Source organism: Chiloscyllium plagiosum, chromosome 3, assembly GCF_004010195.1.
Source record: "Chiloscyllium plagiosum isolate BGI_BamShark_2017 chromosome 3, ASM401019v2, whole genome shotgun sequence".
NCBI classification, from domain to species: Eukaryota; Metazoa; Chordata; class Chondrichthyes; order Orectolobiformes; family Hemiscylliidae; genus Chiloscyllium; species Chiloscyllium plagiosum.
Window position 1 is genome coordinate 91290647 of NC_057712.1, and position 19927 is coordinate 91310573.

Consider the following 19927-nt stretch of genomic DNA (forward strand, 5'->3'; position numbering starts at 1 on the left):
GGTGGAACATTGAGTAATTTTAAGCGGGAGATTGGCAGGCTTTTAATTAATATGATGAAGGGTTATGGAGAGCAGACAGGAAAGTGGAGTTAAGGTCGAGATGAGATCAGCTATAATCATATTAAATGGTGGAGTAGCCTCAAGTAGCTGAATTCCCTGATCTTGCTCTTAATTCTTACGTGTAGATCAATTTTAATTTTCATTACAACTTACAATACTTCAGCCTGCAGTACCTTTTAGCCTGACTTTCAAAGAGTAGCCCAATTGAATCAAGATTCATTTAGTCTATTTAGCATAGCAACCCTCTTTTGTTATTTATTTGCAAAATAGTCAATTTAGTGCTGAATTATGGGGAAATCTTTGTGCCATGAAATATCATGCACTAAGAGTTTGAGGTTGAGAGTTGGAAGAAGAATTTGCATCTCAGTCTAGTTTGCAGTTAAGCATGGATATTAGAAGAGAGCTTTTTTGTGTTGAGACTGTTAGCAGAGATGGAATTGAAGTAACAGCAAATACACTAATGGAGTAGGGGTTCAATTTCCCTCTTCTCTAGTTCCTGTTCTTTGTAGTTAACAACAAGAAGTTGGAATTGAAGGCTCATCTCGCTGAAAGTCTTGCACTCTTCAGGATCACAAGCAAAACTTCAATTTACTTTTTCAACAAAATATTTTCTGTTATCCATTAGACTGAAATATCAAAAAGGTATGATCTGAAAGTAAGACTAGGTTTTGGCACAGAAACTGTGCAATAACAGATACTGACGTACACTTAACACACCATAACACTTCAATTCATAAATCTTAGCATGCTTTAAAATACATTTATGCCAATTTCTCAAACATAAATACTATAAAGTAAAATTATAAAAGTACAAGTATAAAATGGCTAATACAAAGTTTTGAACAATTTAAATCTCTAATGTTGTTTTTATTTCAGGAGCTATTAGCATTATGCTTTAGTACTCAAAAGACAAGGAACTACATGCAAATATTTCCTATTTTACAAAAAAACCCTATAGGTTTTTGATTTTGTTCCTAACTTATGCCAAGTAAATCCTCATACAAATTCATCATGACACTTTCAAAATTAGGCTAAAAGACATACTTGAATTCGTTCTCTACAAAAATTAACTACATCAGTCTCTTTTCTCAATTTAAGTGCTGCAACGTTTTGCGCTCATCCGTAGTAACATCAACTCTTATTCTTGTATGCGAAAATGTTACAGACACACCAACTGAAACTGTAAAATAAATTTGCTTATTCATCATAGATTTTGAAAATAATTTATTTCAGGGCTATCGTTCACTTACACAATTATTAGAGTTATATTCAAGTTATAGTTACAATAAAGTACAGAAAAATTACAGCTTGTTTTATGGTTTATGAAATAAAGATTAACACAAAAACAAGTTATTATTGTAATAAATAAAATCACAGAAAATATTTACAAAACCTAATTTTTTGTACTGAAATATCCATGAGAGACTGAAGGCTCACTCTTTCAGAGTGGTACGAAAAACAGTTTATCCTTATGCAGAAAAAAACATCCTTTGCATTTATTATTTGCACTGAAGGTCTATTTTCTTCCATAAGTAGAAATGAAAGCATAGCATTCATTGCAATACCCGTTACATTTATTATTGCCAAAATGGTCACAGCCAGTGGCATGGCAACGCTGCTTTGGTGGGTGATTTAGGAGAGGATCTCGGGTGATGCCACGATTGTTATGTCGACATTCTAAACAAAGTTCACCTTCGCTGGATGTTACGTAGCTGTTACAATAGTTTTTTGCACATTTAATCCTCTGGCTTCTCAACTCATTGCGGTCAGAAGGTCGATGTTGTGATGCATTCTATGAAAGGTACAAGTTAAAAAAACAAATCATTTCACCTTGAAGTCTGCAATACTTGCACAAAAAAACCAACAAACATGATCTGTTTTCTATATTTTCTCTGCCTCCCTTTCTCGATCAGACCCTCTCATTAAATCTTTGTGCTGAAAACACAGTCAAGTAGAATCAGCCCTGTCCCCTTATTTAAAATTATGAGATATGTATCTTCCATTAGTTGTACAGGGATCCACATTCTCTTGCTAAAAAGTGACAACACATTTGCATTGAAGTCATAATACAAAGGCTTTATATGGCAATGATGATTCAATTACAGAGCTTGAGTTTTTAGAAATAGTTCAGAACTGAAAAGCAAAACAGTGAAATGTCATAAATACAATTGCAATAACTTTTAGAGTTGTACAGCATTTCACTTCAGTTTTCTGATCCATACCTGCAAATATTTTAATTCTTTTGTAATTATTATGCTATGTAAAACTATATTGGTTATAATCTACTCAAAAACTTCTGGTCTTTGGTCACATTCTTTGAACGTTATTAAATGACCAGTGTAGAAGCGTCAAGCATCATTCTCTCTTGACAGTCATCAAATTCTTAAGTGTTAACAAATTCTGTGTTGTGAAAACTGATTGGAGGTTAACAATTGCCCACTATTCCCCAAGTTATAAATTCAGCAATGTGACTGGTGGGCCAACAAACCAGAGTAACATAAAGACAGACCTAGAAGTAGATTTTCTATTTGTCTTTTTTTTGGCTGGGAGGATTTTGAGGGGAGACTTAATGAGCACCAGGGAGAAAAAAAATGTAGAGAAAAGTACAACTGTGATTTGGGAGGGTATATTTTGATTAGAGTCTTGTTTAAAAGTTTATTTCCAATTGTATACATCACAATCTACTTACTGAGCTGGAATGGCCTCTCGATCCGGTTGCTTCATTGTATCTTTGATACTGTGTATCTATAAAACATTTTTGGCAATATCCTTCAAAATGACTATTTCCAAATGTGTTGCAGTCTTTCCCCTGACAACGAGCCATGTTCTGGAATCGGGGATCAGTCTGAGGTGGCCGGTGAGAAGGCTGCACATTCCTTTGCATTCTGTTCTGATTAACAGTTTCATCTTTCAAAAGCAAAAGAGAAAATGATTAAATGCAGTTTCAACTCCTGTTTCTAAAAAAAGCCACAAGGAATGCTGCGCTGTACAACATTTGGCTATGGAAAAAATTAGAATCACATCTATTCTGTATAACGATGGCCCCCAAACTGTTACCTTTTACTCATATTTCTGTTTGGCATATATTGTTTTAACTGCATATTTCAGAAACAATGTTTTGTAGTATATACTAGCAGAACTGATGTCCACACATCTACATCTTTCACAATGGGCTACATATAATCAAATACAATAAATCCCTAGATAATTATCATAGACCTTTGCCTTTACATTGAAGTACACTTCTTAAAAACAAAATCTGATAAAGTGCTTTGATAGCTTGAAAGCACTCAGTACCAAAGGGGAAGAAAATTTCTATGGAGCTTTCAGCTCTCTTTCCACCCCTCACACCACCACACCCCAACCCCCCGACACACACACACACCAAATGATTTCTTTACCATGAAACTGTTCAAGAGTTTTCTTTAAGGAAGATTATTGGAGTCTGTGACATTTATTATAACTTACATCCATGCATTACTAACATTAGATAAACTCATTGAGTATAAAAATTACATTCATTTGGGGGATCCAAAAAGTGACAGGTTTTCATGTATTTTTGGAGGTTGTTCTGAAGATACTTCAATGAACTAAACAGTTCAACAGAAATAAAAGTTGCTGCTATGAAATCTGTAGATATCTCTGGCATAGAATCCCTACAGTGTGAAGGCAGGCCATTCAGCCCATTGAGTCACACTGACCCTCCAAAGAGCATCCCACCCTGACCCAACCCCATACCAAACCTTGTAACCCTGCATTTCCCATGGCAAACTCTCCTAGCCTGTACATCCCTGGGCACTATGGGCAATTTAGCACAGTCAATCTACCTCATCTGCACATCTTTGGACTGCGAGAGGAAACCCACTCAGACACAGGGAGAATGTACAAACTCTGCACGGTCGCCCAAGGGTGGAATCAAACTTGGCCCCTGGTGCTGTGAGACAGTAGTGCTAACAACTGAGCCACTGTGCCACTCAGTAGAAAAGCTTAGCTGAAGCAGGCATTTTATCTGGGTAGAGTTCTTTCAGACAGCCTAATTGGCATGGAGTTTACTTAAAACAAAACACTATTTTAAAATGACAATAATTGCAATGACTAATTTTCAAACAAGAGAGAGATTTTTCGCAGAGCCATCACAGAACTGAACTGGTCAAGATAGTTCAATATTCTCCAGTCAGCTTGTGATGTCACCAAAGGCTCTAGCAGAAATGTCATGAATCACTTGCTTGAACTGAGTACACAACTTACCAAGGTTTCTCCTATATTCAATAAAGCAGATGGTGCAATAACCCTCATGCTCCTTTGTTCCAAAATAGTGGCACCCAGAGTTCTTACACGGCTGGAAACCTTCTTTCGATTCCTCAGGGACATAGGTGGCTCGGCCCTTCTGGCTGCTTTGAGGAACCTGCGGCCCAACAGCAGAAGTCCATACATGAGAGGTCTGGTATTGATCAGGAGGGGAGAGGTGGCCCGTATTCCTTATAATCTGGCTTGGGTCTGAATGTGACCTCTCATGGCCTGAACGGAAAGAGCCAGAGTCCTCATGGGAAGCAGTGCTATTTCCTTGAAATGTCCTCAACAAGCACATATTACACAATCCATTAATCGTCGGCAGAGTGTCCTGGTGACATCTGTCACACCGATTGTGCTCCTGATGCAACAGGTTACCAGCACCTTGTTTAGTCCTTGTATTCTCCCAGGTTGAACCCACTCTCTCGGAGCTGGACTCTCTGTGACAAGGCATTCTCACCTCAGCAGTCCTATTATCAGTCGTGTTGCCTGGCACAGCTGACCTCGTCTTAAAGCACCGCTCACATAGTCCATTGTGCTGCACATTTAAGGTAAAGGGGCAATTGGGAACCTTGCATTTCATGGCATTTGTTTCACTGAAGAGAGAAAGACTAGGAGCTGTTGGTGGTGCTGAGCGTGGTCGAGATGATCGCTCTGGTTCTGTAGGTGTGGTCGCAGTGATAACCAGCTCAGTCCGAGGACGACAACACCCTTTCTTTTTCTGCTGCTGCTCACCATTTTTTGGGTTGCTGTCCATCTTTGTGCTCTTTGCCTGCTCAAAACACTCATGACAAAATGGCTTTGTCTCTACAGAGCAGTAGAAAAGGCATCCGTATGTGGCACACTTTTCTTCTATGAGGGACCCAAGGTACGTAGCATTATTCATTCGGATCTGGTTATGAGCAGGCCTATTGCTCTCAGCTGGGTTCTGCTGCCACCTTTTGTATTCATGATTCACCAGCTGATAGTAATCCTCCACTAAATTCAAGTCTTCTGGAAGGTTGCCTTCATCCAACCTGAAACCACAAAACCAGTACAAGTTTCAAATCCAAGCCATGTTCACTTTGTTTATAAAATTAAAACTCAATTATCTTACAGAAGTGAATTCCTGCAAGTCTCTAATGTGGAGCAAGCTGGACATACTGGGAACATGATGGATCTATTCCCAGGAATAACAACATTCCATTAACTCCAGCAAAACCGATCTTCCTCCAAGAATCAGCAAAGCAAACATGTCCTTAGTGAAGCAATGATGAAAAAAGCTTCAACATTCAACTGACATGTCCTCTCAAACACAGAACATTGAACACTGCTGTGCACAATTTGCCGAAACCAGCATTAAGAGCCTGAGGCACAACATTTAAGTCTGAATGGAAAGCTTCAAGAGAAATTCTACATCAGAAATTACTATGCATTTTTTCATATGCTTGCAATTAGTTTTAACTCATAAGATGGAAGGAACTGTCCATTAATGACAAGAAATTAACCATAGTACTAAATACCACATTTTAGTCTCCCTAGATGCTTCATTTATATTATTGTCTGACTGGAAGTGGTAGGAAAATGTGCAAGTTTGCTTTATACAATGCAGTCAAAAGCAAAAATGAAGTATGTTTCTAACTAATGAGTGGCACTGACAGAAAACAGGGCGCAACTAATCAATAAGTGAACTACTTTACCTCGCAGCTTTAATTAAATGAGTAGTTCCAAACTCCACACCCTGGACTGGTATTTCAATCAGACTGAAGTAATCCTCCAGCAGCTTGGCTTTATTTTCCTCCTCTTTTGGTATTAGAAAGTGCACTGTGAACTCTTCAAATCGTCTACTTTCGTTGTGGACCAATGGAACAGCACGAATTTCTGTTTAAGCATAACAGGTGACATTAAACAATTGTTCTGAGCACCTTCCTGTGGAACAAAGATTCATGTTGTGCACAGACTTGTGGAAACTACAGCTCAGAATTAGACTCTCCGTAGAAGCAATGAATGAGTAATGGATTAGCCACAATAATGGATTTAAATAATACAGGATGGATCAGTTAAGTATCAATTGCTTACACTGCAATGTTGTTAGCGAGGAAGAAGTTATTTAAAATAAAAACAGGAAATAGCAAAACTCTTTCCAAGTATCCCAAAAAAAAACTCTCTAATCACTTTTATCTGTCTTACAGTCATGAAATTCTGAACATAGCTTTGGTTTTAAAATGACGGCTTCAGGAGATAGATGCCTTAACCCTGAAATTTGTCAGGTTACTAGTTGGGGATCAGAAATTTGGATTAAGCTTAATTACACATATTCAGGTGTCATGACCCACATTTAGACTGTCACAACATTTTCCTGCACAGCATCCTTTTGGTCAACACACCTTGCAGCTCCACTTGTTCCTCTCCGTCTACACTCTGCATGCACCTCATATCGCCATCTCAACAGCCACCACTTACTATCATTGTACTGCTCTCTTCTGCTTGTGCCTCACAGATACCCTTGACAAATATTCTCCTTTCCTGCCATTTACCCTAGCCCAGCTAACGCTTATAACCCTCTGCTTGTTCCTTCCTCCTTCACAGAGGGAGGACATTGGGAAGAGTCTGAGACCTAAAAAGATAGGGGAGAAAATCAAAACACTAAAATTTGGCTGTACCAACAAAAGAGTAAAGAAACGTTTGATATGCTGATCGGTTTGGTATGTAATTCCAACATTCTCCATATTTAACGTCCCACCATTTCCAGATTTTAAAAATTTTGACATGTGACTACAAGAAAGAAGAAATGGACAGCTTTGCTTAACAAGACCCTATCCTAGGGCAAAGTGACGGTACAGTGGGATTGTCACTAGGCTAGCAACTCAGAGACCCAGGTAATGTTTTGGAATCCTGGGTTTAAAACACAACTCGACAGATGATGGCACTTGAATTCAGTAAACAAAAATCTGGAATCAAAGAAGTTCGATGATGATCATGAAACTTTTGACAATTGTCGTTCATTCGCTAATGACTTTTAGGGAAACAAACTTCTCTCTTCATCTGCTCTGATCTACACATGACTCCAGACTCTCAACACTGTGGCTGATTCTTAACTGAAATGGCCAAGCAAAACATTTGGTTGTATCCAAGGGCAATAAATACTGGCCCAGCCAGGGATGCCCACATCCCTTGAGTGGATTAAAAAGTAATGATTTGATTGATTTAAGAGAAATAACATTTAGATACCTGGACTCCTGTCATTGATGGTAACAAGTGGAGAAAAATGTTGCATGTCGTAGCCCAATACTATAGGATATTTATAGCATTCTTGTGGTGGCCAATGCAATGGCAGATAAATTCCTCCAAAATGCAAGGGAGCCAAGCTTGTGTTGGTACCAAAGCTTCTCAACACCCTGTCTGCTGAAAGGAATGATTGCTGGTTAAAGATAACATTCTAAAAGAAGCAGTTCACTCTGTAGAAAACATTTTGTGCTTTGAAAGTTTGAGATTCTAATTGAAATTTCAAAAGGTGAAGTACACATAATGATCCCCCAACCACCTCTTAGTTGGAAACAACACAAATATTCAAAACATGAAGAACAACTGCTAACCTTATTGACCAGTCATGTTACAGTCTACATTAGAATAGATCACCGTGAAATGACACTGCAGTATGTATTATTCCTGAACATGAGCCAGGATTCATTAACCATTACCCTTCCGTTTTTTTCCTGGAGGCAAGTAGTCTCCTAATACAAGATTTCATGAGCATGAGCAGCCCTTCAGTGGCTTGCCCACTTCTTTCATGAGCTAATCATCGAAGAGAATTTCACATCAATCCCAAAGTCATCTTCATCTGATCCACAATCAATTTTCTAAAGGAGACCACTGCTACAGAAATTAATCCTGAAACTTTGGTCTCATGTATAAGGGCTTAAAAAAAAACTATGTAAAGTCCAATAAATGAATTGGTTTTAAATTGCAACAGAAACAAAAAATTCCTAGACCTATTGCCAACGTAAACAATAAAATGCCCGAATACCATTCAACAGGAAGTTTTTGCACTTCACATCACTTCCATTTACTCTGACGAAAGTGAAAAACAGGCTGCAATGTAAATGCAATCAGCCACACGAGTCTCCACCCAATAACATCCTCCATGTATGAAAAGAACATTAATACCCTGTGAAGGCTCATCTTGTTCTCAAACTTTCCCCAGTTCAGCACTTTACAATCACCAATACTTTGGGCAGTGGATTTCATTTAATTTTGTCAAACACTCACCAGCAATAACAATTATTGGTCTTTTAAGGATATTGGCAAGAACAAAGATGTGAATTTCTTCTAGTGAATCGAAAGGTAGCCCAGGCTGACCTAAATGTGAAACTACAGACGACATTTTCACCACCTTCTCCCATTCTTCATCCCAGTTCTACAAAAGAAACAGGTTGTTGTCAGAAATAAAAATATTACACAAAGCAAAATCACCATACAAAATTTAACCAAAACTAAATACAGTACCTCAAAACCAAAATCAGTGCCTGGTGTAATTAAATAAAATATTTTTCTAAAGGAATTACTACCAAATGAATTAGCACTGAGTTAGATAATGTTTTAATAAATACTGAAAACTTCTTATTTACCTTAGTATCATACTGGAGACCCGTGGCTTCAAATTCTTGTGATCGGACACATTCAATCTGCCACCGTAATTTGAAGTTTCTGGTATCTGTTTCTTTTAGAGCTTCCCATAGTGTTCTGCGAAGGATAGGGTCAATGTCCTGAATTCCCCACATAAATTGGGACGTGGCATGCAACAAGCAGTTTCCATCACCTGAGAGACATAGATAGGGGAAAGAAACTAAATTAACCCAAGTTTTGCATTCAGAATAGAAAGCAGTACCTTTCAGGTTAAAAAAAATCAGTTTTCTCTGAGTTAATATGTTGCTTGATTATAATTATGTTCAGGAGATGGTTTATTTAACGTCAGAGAAACCAGTCTGCTATTCATTGTTGTATTGGCAATCACAAAAAAATTGTTAGTTCGTCAATGCACAAACTTAAGCTATGATTCATTGCTGTAACAATAAGACATGTAAACTATAAGCAATTCCCCAGAATTCATCTGAGGACACAAAATTTGCTCATAGAATGTAAATCTCACTTAAAATGGAGCTATTTCCAAGAACACTCTCACTATCCTATCAGTCAGACTCTAAGAACCTAGTTGAGTCTGCAGTGCTTGCAGGCTGCAGGCCATTCATTTTGGTGAATGAAGGGGAGATGACAAATCCATATTTTGAAAGTAATGCAACTGGGACCCATCAAATCTAATCACTCCACTTTGGTCTGCTTGAAAATTTGTTGCACACTTTAGTTTTGTTATTCATTCCACTGATGAGTAAATCCTCAGATGTTTTGAGTAGGATGAGAGGAATATTATCCCATATTAAAATTGCTAGAATGATTGAAGTGGAATGACAAACAGCAAAGAAAGCAACTAAGGCACATATGCAGAGTTGAAAAACATAACATAAATGATTTTTCATAAACAATGTGGCTTAATGCAAAACATTATCTGTATTAAATACCATTTACACCTTCTTGCTAAATACACTTAAAGGCAATAGTTTATGCACAAGGCCTTACATCAGGGGCTTGTGCTAAGCATGTTATTGGTTTATTGATATGTTATTAAACATACACATGATGGGCATTGTCTTGTTGAAGACTGTGATACAAGGGATAGGGGAGGCAATGGCCTAGTGATATAATTACACGACTTTTAATCCAGAAACTCCAGTAATGACATGGGGATCCAGGTTTGAATCCCACCATGGTAAACAGTGGATTTAATTAACAATCTGGAACTAAGAGTCTAACGATGACCATGATGAAACCACTGTCAAGTGTCAGGAAAAACCCCACTCAGGGAAGGAAAGTCTGCCATCCTTACCTGGTCTGGTTTACATGTGACTCTTAACTGCTCTCAGGGCAATTAGGGATGAGCAATAAATACTGGCCAAGCCAGTGATGCCCATATCCTGTGAATAAATAAGAAAAAAAATTGTTTGAGGTACAGGGGAGGGTACTTGGGGTGCAGTGGTAGTGCCCCTACCACTGAGCCATTAGGCATGGGATAATGTACCATCTGCTCAGAGGTGTGTCATACCTTTGGACAAAAGAAATCCTGGGCACCTTCCCATGTTCTTTAGTGGCACCACCCTGCCAAAAGGAGGAGATCGACTAACTACTGTGTGATGTGAATTTATTCTTGACCCCTCAAAAGTCTTTTATTTTTTTGACAAATCAAACATCACTAAGACTGCAAGTATTCACAAAATGCTACCTGTCACCAACCATTCTACAAGTTAGTAAAAAAATATTTACTGCCACTGCAGCAATGTTCACACTTTCTTTCCAAAGTGTGAAGGTATGAAAACAACATGACCCAGAAGAAGAGTGACTGAAAGATGAAACTGGCCAAAACACAGCTTGTTTGTGTTCAATGGGAAATACTTGTCTCAGATATGTACATGTAGATAAAGGACCAAACCATACAACCTGTTCAGACGATTATCAAATGGAATTCATAATCTACTCACCATGGGACATCAAATTGGAAAGCAGAATTTAATGTCAAACTGATTACGTAAACTACATGACTGCAAAAATGACACGGCTGCTCATTACAACTTTGCTCATTTAGAATAGACAAGTTAGAACATTTGGATATTTCAATGACAATTAATTATAAAAAAGTTGAGAGCTGTTTTGGTCTACTTGATAGCACTATTGCCAGAATCAGATATCTGGGAATGAGATTCCACTGCAATTTTGAGCACAAGAATGAACCTCACACACTACTGTGGTATTGAAGGTATTTTTGGAAGAAACATTTTAAAAAGTTCCAAGGTATAATTTGAAGAGGAGTAGGGAGTTATCCCAATGTTCTGGTCAACATTTCTGTGGTAACTGGTATGCAAATTAGCAGGTCTGTTTGCCTACTAAACAATGACGGTGTTTCAAAAGTAATAGAGTATGTTTTGACTTCTCTCCTTCCATGGCCAAAAATTCAAACAGCCTTTTATTCCCCACAGATTAGCACTGTTTTTTTTAACTGCAATAATCAACAACCATCCCTTCTATTAGGAAGACGACATCGGAAATATCATAGTGAATGGAAAATACTGAAAATACTCAGCAAATCTACATAATCAGTGTAGAGGAAAGAAACACACACAGTTAAAAAAAAATAAAGTTAGAAAGCGTGGAGTTTATCTGAAATGCCTGGGGTTTCACACTGTACAGATTAGGTGAATATTCCAAGACTGGTACCTCATTTTAAAATTGGTTTAAAACCATGAAGATAAGTTCATGAAATCATTAATCCTTTTAAAGAGTAAAGCTTGTTATTGTTTACCACAAGAACTAAAATAGTAAAATTTGTATCCTTGATCAAATGCTTTCCAAAGTTTTTGCACTGCTGCACAATACTTTTTAGAAGTCATATCAGACCCAAAACATTAACACTGTTTTCCTCCACACCTGCTGAGTTTCTCCACTGTTTTCAGTGTTTGTTTACGAATTCCAGTATCCATAGTATTTTGCTATTATTCCATGATTTTTAGATTGTCCTCATAATAAACTTTATAGCAGCCAAACTGCATATGGTGCAAGAATGAATAACATATGGATCAATTTGCAACGGAAATTTATAGTTTAGGTCTGCACACAGCTTATGTGCAAACTCTGCATCTATAGTCACAATAATTACATATCAGTTTCTTATTTGATTCATTTGTAATTTTTTTGTGGGGAGGAGCTGAAAATGGGGGATAAAAAGGAAAGGAAAAATAAAACTGAGGTGGATTTATAACCAGATCTAATCTATTTAGGGCACAGTACTCATTAAAAAGGGCACTAAAATTAATCATCAGGGAATGCACAAAGTTCAGTGTTCAGACTTTAAGAATGGGCCATATAAAATTCCCTGTACAATCTATGGAATTTCCAAATAAGTAGTAGTTTGACTAACACTGCAATCAGTCAGTCGCCATTTCTCTTTTGTAATGTGTAGCCGTCTGAGCCCTACTTTGTGAAGTGGAATTTCCAAGTGGGTGTGGTTGGGGAGTTTAGGTACTTGGAATGTTTATACATTACACAAGTAAAATTTGATTCAACCAATTGCTATTGGGACTTTTAGGGGAAGTTTTAATTTTAACAGACACCTACACTCTTCCCCATTTACAATATTTTCACATCCCCAGACACTTCAGCGCTGAATCACTGAAAATACCTAAATTTCTGAATGTACTCTGCGTATACTCTATTGGCAAATAACTCATGGGAAAAACAAACATGAATTCACAATAAATATTGTTTAGCACATTGTGGACGTGTATCTATAAATGTTCGTGAAAGGCTTTTTGGCTTCAACACTTAGACTATCTTTTGCCTCTTAAACTGAAAATGAAACTGCATGAAAACTCTAGAAAGTTTCAGAATTATTCCAAATTGCTTTCAGAAAACGTATTGCTTGTGAGCAGTATGAAGCACTATTATCTATCCATAGTTAATGAACAACACGTTTAAGATTCAGCTGCTGTAGTGATTTTTAACATAATATTGTAAAACAGCTTGTACAATTTCTGTAAGTTTTCATATCTGAGAAACTGCCCAAATTTCAAATCCTTTTTGGTGAATGTGTAACTATTTAACAGCAAATACCCGCTGAAACACCTTTTCAATAAATTCTAAACATTTAAAATTTTTGCATTGAATGTGTGCAAGTAAACTTTGAGCACATTCATATTATGTGTTTTTTTCAGAAAAAACAATACATATATAAATTTTGAAATGCTAATAAAATAAAGCAACATTTTGCAATTATATACAGTTATCGGTTTCATTTAAAATCAAATCAGATTACAATGGAGGATCACTGTACTGAGATGCACAGATCATTTAGTTCTTAGTTCCATAAGTAATCTACCTGTTCTTTTGCTGGATATTAAAATATAACTTACCCCAGAAAATATGCTTATTTGGAAGAATTAAACATTGGATTTTTAATGAAAAATTAAAACACATCAATTAGTTATTTGTCACACTGCTAACTTCATGATGTTGAAACAGCTCCTATTACAACTGCCATGAATTTAAGCACCATATATAGACACACGCATCATGTATAGATATGGTATGATATCCACTAAACTGATGTTACATTTTAATAATTAAAAGTATATGACTATCCTTTTCCATCCTATATTTCATGGACAAATGAGAGCTGATTCAATCCTTATTCTGCAACATGTATTTTGTTGATGTAGTGAAGGACTGAATGTAAGCATTAGAAAGCATGTAATCTCCTTCCAACTATTAGTCTACTGGGCAATCAATATACATCGTCTCTCTAACGATGTTAGTTCTTTTACGAGCAGCGTAGATCAAAGACATGACATTACTCTTAAAATTGTGGGAAAATGAGCTGTAATTCTTACCGTTTGTCTTCAAAGGCACAAGTTTCTTGACCTCTCTACACCAGTTAAGGTTCCTGTTTTGTTGAAGGGCCGTCTCCTGGGCCTTGTCAAACAGAGCGTCTTGGATTTTAGTCCTGAACCGAAGGTTGAAATGACTCAGTCGGAACAGCTCCACTGTGTACCTGTGAAGGCTCCTGAAATGGTGAATCAAACCATTGGTGCAGTTCGGTCTGACCAGGTCATTGGCGATCCTCTCCCTGAGCCTCACCGTCTTCGTCAAGTTACTGGCGAACAGAAACTGAGGCAACAAACTGCCTTCGGCTGCCATCTTCTGCAGTAGCCCCTGAAGGAGATGGATAAAGTCAGTGAGTTCTCATTACTGTTAGTTACACTCAGGAACCAACCCGCTCCCGCTGAATTAAACAATGAGACAACTCATATTTACACATTTCTTTTAAAAAAGAACAAGCATGCTGCAAAACATCAAAGCGCACAGAAAACACCTGCCATTTGCAAATGAGAAATAACATTTACCGGTTAAATGGGTTTTCAACGCCCTCTCGCTCTGGACTTGTTTAAAGTGTGCAGAGCCCCTCCTCCCCCCCTCCTACTTCTCTCGTCTTGAACAGCAAAGCTGCTGCAGGCTCTGGACTACACTCGCATTACAATGAGTTCGATTTTCAGATACTTTTCTTCTCTCTCTATCTCCCCTCCCTCGGCGAAAGTCAGAAGACAGAAACCGAACGAAATGAGAAGGGAAACCACGTCGGGACTTTCCAGCGGGGATTTCCAGGCTCGGCTCTGCTCTGACATGTCCTGCCCGCCGGCAGAGGGAGCCCCGTAACCCGGCTCCCTCTCTGGCTGCATCCCTCACTGACGCCAAGTCTCATCCCAGTTTTCTCATCACTTTTTTTTTGTAAGAGGATGTCTGTAGATTGCGCCCAGAATATTCCAAAACATTCATTTCAGACATATCAAACTAAGGCAAAATACTGCGGATGCTGGAAGTCTGAATCAGAAGAACCCACACCAAACTCGAAATGCTAACACTGTTCCTCTCTCCGCAAATGCTAACCGACCCTGATGAGTTTGGCCAGCGTTCCCTGACTTTGCATTCATTTTGGACAGCAGGCTGATATGGAGCAGGGTTTAAAAAAAAAGCCAAGGTCACAGTGCAGTGAAGTTTCACATGACATAATGCAATTAATTACATTTGGCCTATTTTTGGTTATTCATTTAGAGGAATCGCATCATGTGAACTGGCTTGTCAATGGCTTCGGGGTTTTTGCAGCCACTGAAAAGGCAACAGGAATTGCTCCTGCAGAGGACCAACACAGATGTAGCAGACGAATGGCCCCTTTCTGTGATGTGACAGTTCAATAATATTATACCTGGAAGTCTTTTCCATTCACTGAACCCTTTGTGTGAATAAATTCTTCCTGTGGTAGGAAGGGAGGACCAGTTAGCCCTTAGGCCTGTTCCGTTATTCATGACTGACATATGCCTTTACTCCATGACCTAATTGAAATGTATCAAACTTTGATTTAAAATTTATAGTTGATCTCGCATCAATTATACTTTGCATGTAACTTTACTGTTAAGTGACCCGGCTTTAATGTTTGGGCTATTCCCCATGTCTTACATTCTCCAACCAGCACATTGTTTCTGTGCATCACTTCCCCTTAATATCTTGAAAATTCTGATCAAATCTCCCCAGCATCTTCTAAATTCCAGGGAATGGAACATTACCTTGTGTAATCTCTTATAAAAAGACCCTAGAAATAATTTAACCCTTTCAGTCCATCTATAATTCTAAATCTGCACTGAACTCCCTCCAAGGTCATGATATCTTTCCTTAGGTGTGCCACCCAGAACTGGACACATTGCAGAACATGTTGATTTGTTGTGTCCAGAATGTGGATGAAGAGAAATATCATGGTTTGTACTTTTCGTGTACTGGATTAATTGTCAAATTCTGTTGGCTAGTTGCTATTTGAAAAAAGAACCTAATCTGTATGTTCCTTTCTATCAATTCACAGCCTTTCCATTGGCAAGTACTCAACTCTACCTCTTCATGGAGACACATAGAAACCAGATGGTTTATGGCCCCAGTCTAAAACTTCTGAGGAAGTCTGTGGAGTGTAGGTCCCCAGACATGCAGTGTGCAGGACCATCAGCATGTTTACATACCCTGGCATTCACGAACCAAGCTCCTAGTTATGCGCAGATAGCTTCATTGCCTTCTGGCTGCCTTGGGAGAGTTGAAGGCTAACGTGAGTAATAAAATGACAAAACATCTGGAGTGAAGCCAAATCTAGACTGATGCCTAACTCCTGCAGCTAAATTAGTGTCAAATGTGCATTCTTTTGACCCCAAAAGGGAAGGGCAAGATTGGGTTCCCTGATTTTTGACAGCACAAGGTCTCGGTAAGTTTTGGCTTCTGTTCCATTTCACTGACCAAAGAGTTGACCACCAAGGCACAGAGCATTGTTTAATGAGATCGGTGACTATCAGAAAGATTCCAAGTATCATTTGAAATGAAGCTGTGGAATAAAACTTAACCCTTTGTATTCTGATTCCCTAGATAGAAAAGCCATTAGTCTTAAATTCACTTTCATTATTTTATTTACGTTCCCTTTTCCTATTATCAAGGTATATATTGAAGGAATGCTCCAGATTTGCTGAACATTATTTAAAATCTTCAACACTTCAATAAGATGAATTCACTTCCATTTTCTTGCAAGAATAAAGACAATACCTCATGGTCTTCTGACATTAGAGTTAACCTTTGGTTCCTATATGTGTACCTTTACAGCAATCTGATGAGGGGACCATAGAAGTTCAGCTTATTTTCACTATATTTGATTTATTGATTTTTTTTCATGACGTGGATGTAACTAGCTGGTCTCCCCATCGTTACATATTTCTAATTGCCTTTGAGAAGATGGTTGTGAGCCACCTTTTCGAATGCAACTAAATAACCTGTTGGGCTATTTCAGAGGATCACTAAAACCAACCATATTGCTATGGATCTGGAGCCACTTATATACCAGACCAACTTAGGACAACAGATTTAAAGCAAAATACTGTGAATGTTAGAAATCCGAAACAACAGAGAGAATGCTGGAGAAACTCAGCAGATCTAGTAGTATCTGTGGAAAGAGAGAAACAGAGTTAATCCAGTCAGAAGAACAATCGTAAAGAAAAATATTTATTCATAAAATTTGTAAATCAAAACATTTTACTTGAATATTCCAGATTTTGCAAGAAAATTCAACCTGTCCTAATACAGCATGTTCTACTCGATATAATTATGATATGCAAAGGCACATTTTGCTAGGAAGGTGGACATTAGTCTTTACCCCAACACAGACACATTGAGGCCAATTTATGGAGAAGGTGAGATCCTGGGCATGTAGGAAGGATCTGACAAATAAGATCTTTATTACCACCATTCAAGCTACGTTCTCAGTGCTTGTTGTAAGTTCTGATGATGAGGCATTCTGACAATTACTTTGGCAGTCTGCTCAGGGAACTATCCAACAGGATCTATCATCCCCTTGTACTGCTTCTCCATGACTGCCATGTTAATCCTCTTCCTCAAACCTTAAGTCTTTATCTTTACTCTTTTAAGGTCATCCTGCAAAGCCACCTCTTTCATAATATCTAGTGACATGAGTTAAATTCCACCAAAGAATTAAAAACTTGCATTGTGAATGTTGAATTGTTGAAATTTACCAGATTGTTGTAAAAATAATCTGGCTCATTAATGATCTTTAAAGAAGGCAATCTGTTGTCCTAAAATAAACACAGAAAATCCTGGTGGAACTCCTCTATGATCAAGTTACAGAGAATGCTCTGCATTAACAGTTCTTAGTTCAGACAATGCAAAATGCTAACCACTGTTTATATAAAACAATGCCTAGTACAGTACTGACACTTCCGTATTCAGACAATACGCAACAATAACATTCCCAAGGTTAGACAATACACGACATTGATGTTTCTGAGTTCTAGTTCCTTAGAGCACAACGGTAATTGCATACATGGACATGGTGGTGCAGTGATACTGTTACTGGATTAGTAATCCAGCAGTCTCAGTTAGTATTTTGGAGATATAGATTCAAATCCATAATGGCAGTGGTTGGAATTGAAAGCTAGTCTCAGTAATAATGACTATGAAGCTATCAGCAACCATTGTAAAAACTCATCTCATTCACTGATCCCTCACAGAGAAGGAAATCTGCTGTTCTTACCTGATTTGGTACTTTTTGGGGCTTCAAACCCATCACAATGTGGTTGACTCTTAACGGTCTTCAAAAGTGGGTACCAGAGAAGCATGAAAGAGCAAAGAAAAAAATCTAGTTCCCATTAAATAATATTCTTTAGATCATTATCTTAATAAATTGTTACTAATGTTGAATATAAATTACATGCTAGAATGAACCATTGAGTGGATGTTTTCCAACATTCATTATGGAATGGCGGAACTACCTTACGCTGAAAGACTGGAGCGACTGGGCTTGTATACCATTAAGTTTAGAAGACTGAGAGGGGATCTGATTGAGACATATAAGATTATTAAAGGATTGGACACTGTGGAGGCAGGAAACATGTTTCCGCTGATGAGTGAGTGCCGAACCAGAGGACACAGCTTAAAAATACGGGGTAGACCATTTAGGACAGAGATGAGGAGAAACTTCTTCACCCAGAGAGTGGTGGCTGTGTGGAATGCTCTGCCCCATAGGGTAGTGGAGGCCCAGGCTCTGGATTCATTTAAGAAAGAGTTGGATAGAGCTCTCAAGGATAGTGGAATCAAGGGTTATGGAGATAAAGCAGGAACAGGATGATCAGCCTGATCATATTGAATGGTGGTGCAGGCTCATAGGGCAGAATGGCCTACTCCTGCACCTATTGTCTATTGTCTATGTTGTACCTTAGATGTCAGATACATTGCACATTTTTCAAAGATGCAAGTTTCACACCATTGCAAAAGCACAATACTGTATAGTTAGATGCTGGGTATCTGGAATAAAAATAGAAAATGCTTGAAATATTCAGCATATTCAGAGAAACAATGTTCATGTTTCAGTTTAGTGACCTGTCATCGGAATACTGATGAAAGTTGTCGATCAGAAACTGGATCCCTTGAATTTGCTGAAATACCTGTTTTGGGACATATATCATAAAATTGGCTCATACCTAAATGCATTCAGGACTAACAGAAGTGCATGCAGTCTCACACATTGTAGGTTTTTAAACAAATGCTTACCTGATTATGGAATCAAGAGGAGTTGTAATATTCCCCCAGGCTCTGCATCTCTTACTGGCTAATGTCATCTCCCTGATACATTTTAGGTCTTTGGTGTCACAAGTAGCTAATTTTCCAGTCCCATCACAAGCAGGGAGCTTTTATTAGGACTGCAGCTGACCAGTAGTAAACAAATAAGAACGTTAGCTGAAAATGTGTTGCTGGAAAAGCGCAGCAGGTCAGGCTGCATCCAAGGAACAGGAGAATTGACGTTTCGGGCATAAGCCCTTCTTCAGAAAACGTCATTCCTGAAGAAGGGCTTATGCCCGAAACGTTGATTCTCCTGTTCCTTGGATGCTGCCTGACCTGCTGCCCTTTTCCAGCAACACATTTTCAGCTCTGATCTCCAGCATCTGCAGACCTCACTTTCAAATAAGAATGTTAGCCTGACTCAGCCATCAACCTGCTTAGGTTTCACTACATTGTGTAAGGTATAGACAGGATAGATCGAGTGAATCCTTAGAAGAGTATAAAGGCAGCAGGAGTATACTTAAGAGGGAAATCAGGAGGGCAAAATGGGGACATGAGATAGCTTTGGCAAATAGAATTAAAGAGAATCCAAAGGGTTTTTACAAATATGTTGGGGGAAAATAGGGCCCCTCAAAGATCAGTAAGGCAGCCTTTGTGTGGAGCCGCAGAAAATGGGGGTGATACTAAACGAGTATTTTGCAGCAGTGGGCGGCACGGTGGCACAGTGGTTAGCACTGCTGCCTCACAGCGCCAGAGACCCGGGTTCAATTCCCGCCTCAGGCGACTGACTGTGTGGAGTTTGCACATCCTCCCCGTGTCTGCGTGGGTTTCCTCCGGGTGCTCCGGT

The 19927-nt window shown here is 38.5% G+C and overlaps 1 protein-coding gene across 3 annotated transcripts; it reads right to left on the bottom strand.

Moving 5' to 3' along the window:
* Positions 1-881: 881 nt before the first annotated feature.
* tnfaip3 (tumor necrosis factor, alpha-induced protein 3) lies at positions 882-14859 on the bottom strand. Of its 3 annotated transcripts, none has more exons than XM_043685925.1 (9): positions 14245-14303; positions 13821-14142; positions 8958-9148; positions 8599-8746; positions 7561-7734; positions 6030-6210; positions 4309-5366; positions 2750-2967; positions 882-1852 (listed from the first exon to the last, which is right to left on the bottom strand). In XM_043685925.1, the coding sequence occupies exons 2-9, from the start codon at positions 14125-14127 to the stop codon at positions 1577-1579; spliced, it is 2553 nt and encodes an 850-aa protein (XP_043541860.1). In that variant the 5' UTR covers positions 14128-14142; positions 14245-14303; the 3' UTR covers positions 882-1576. The 3 variants fall into 3 exon arrangements, with proteins under 3 accessions (XP_043541860.1, XP_043541852.1, XP_043541868.1); XM_043685917.1 differs by lacking the exon at positions 14245-14303 and adding an exon at positions 14334-14859 and having other exon boundaries at positions 884-1852; XM_043685933.1 differs by lacking the exon at positions 14245-14303 and adding an exon at positions 14334-14859 and having other exon boundaries at positions 885-1852; positions 7561-7731.
* Between the last annotated feature and the right edge of the window lie 5068 nt (positions 14860-19927).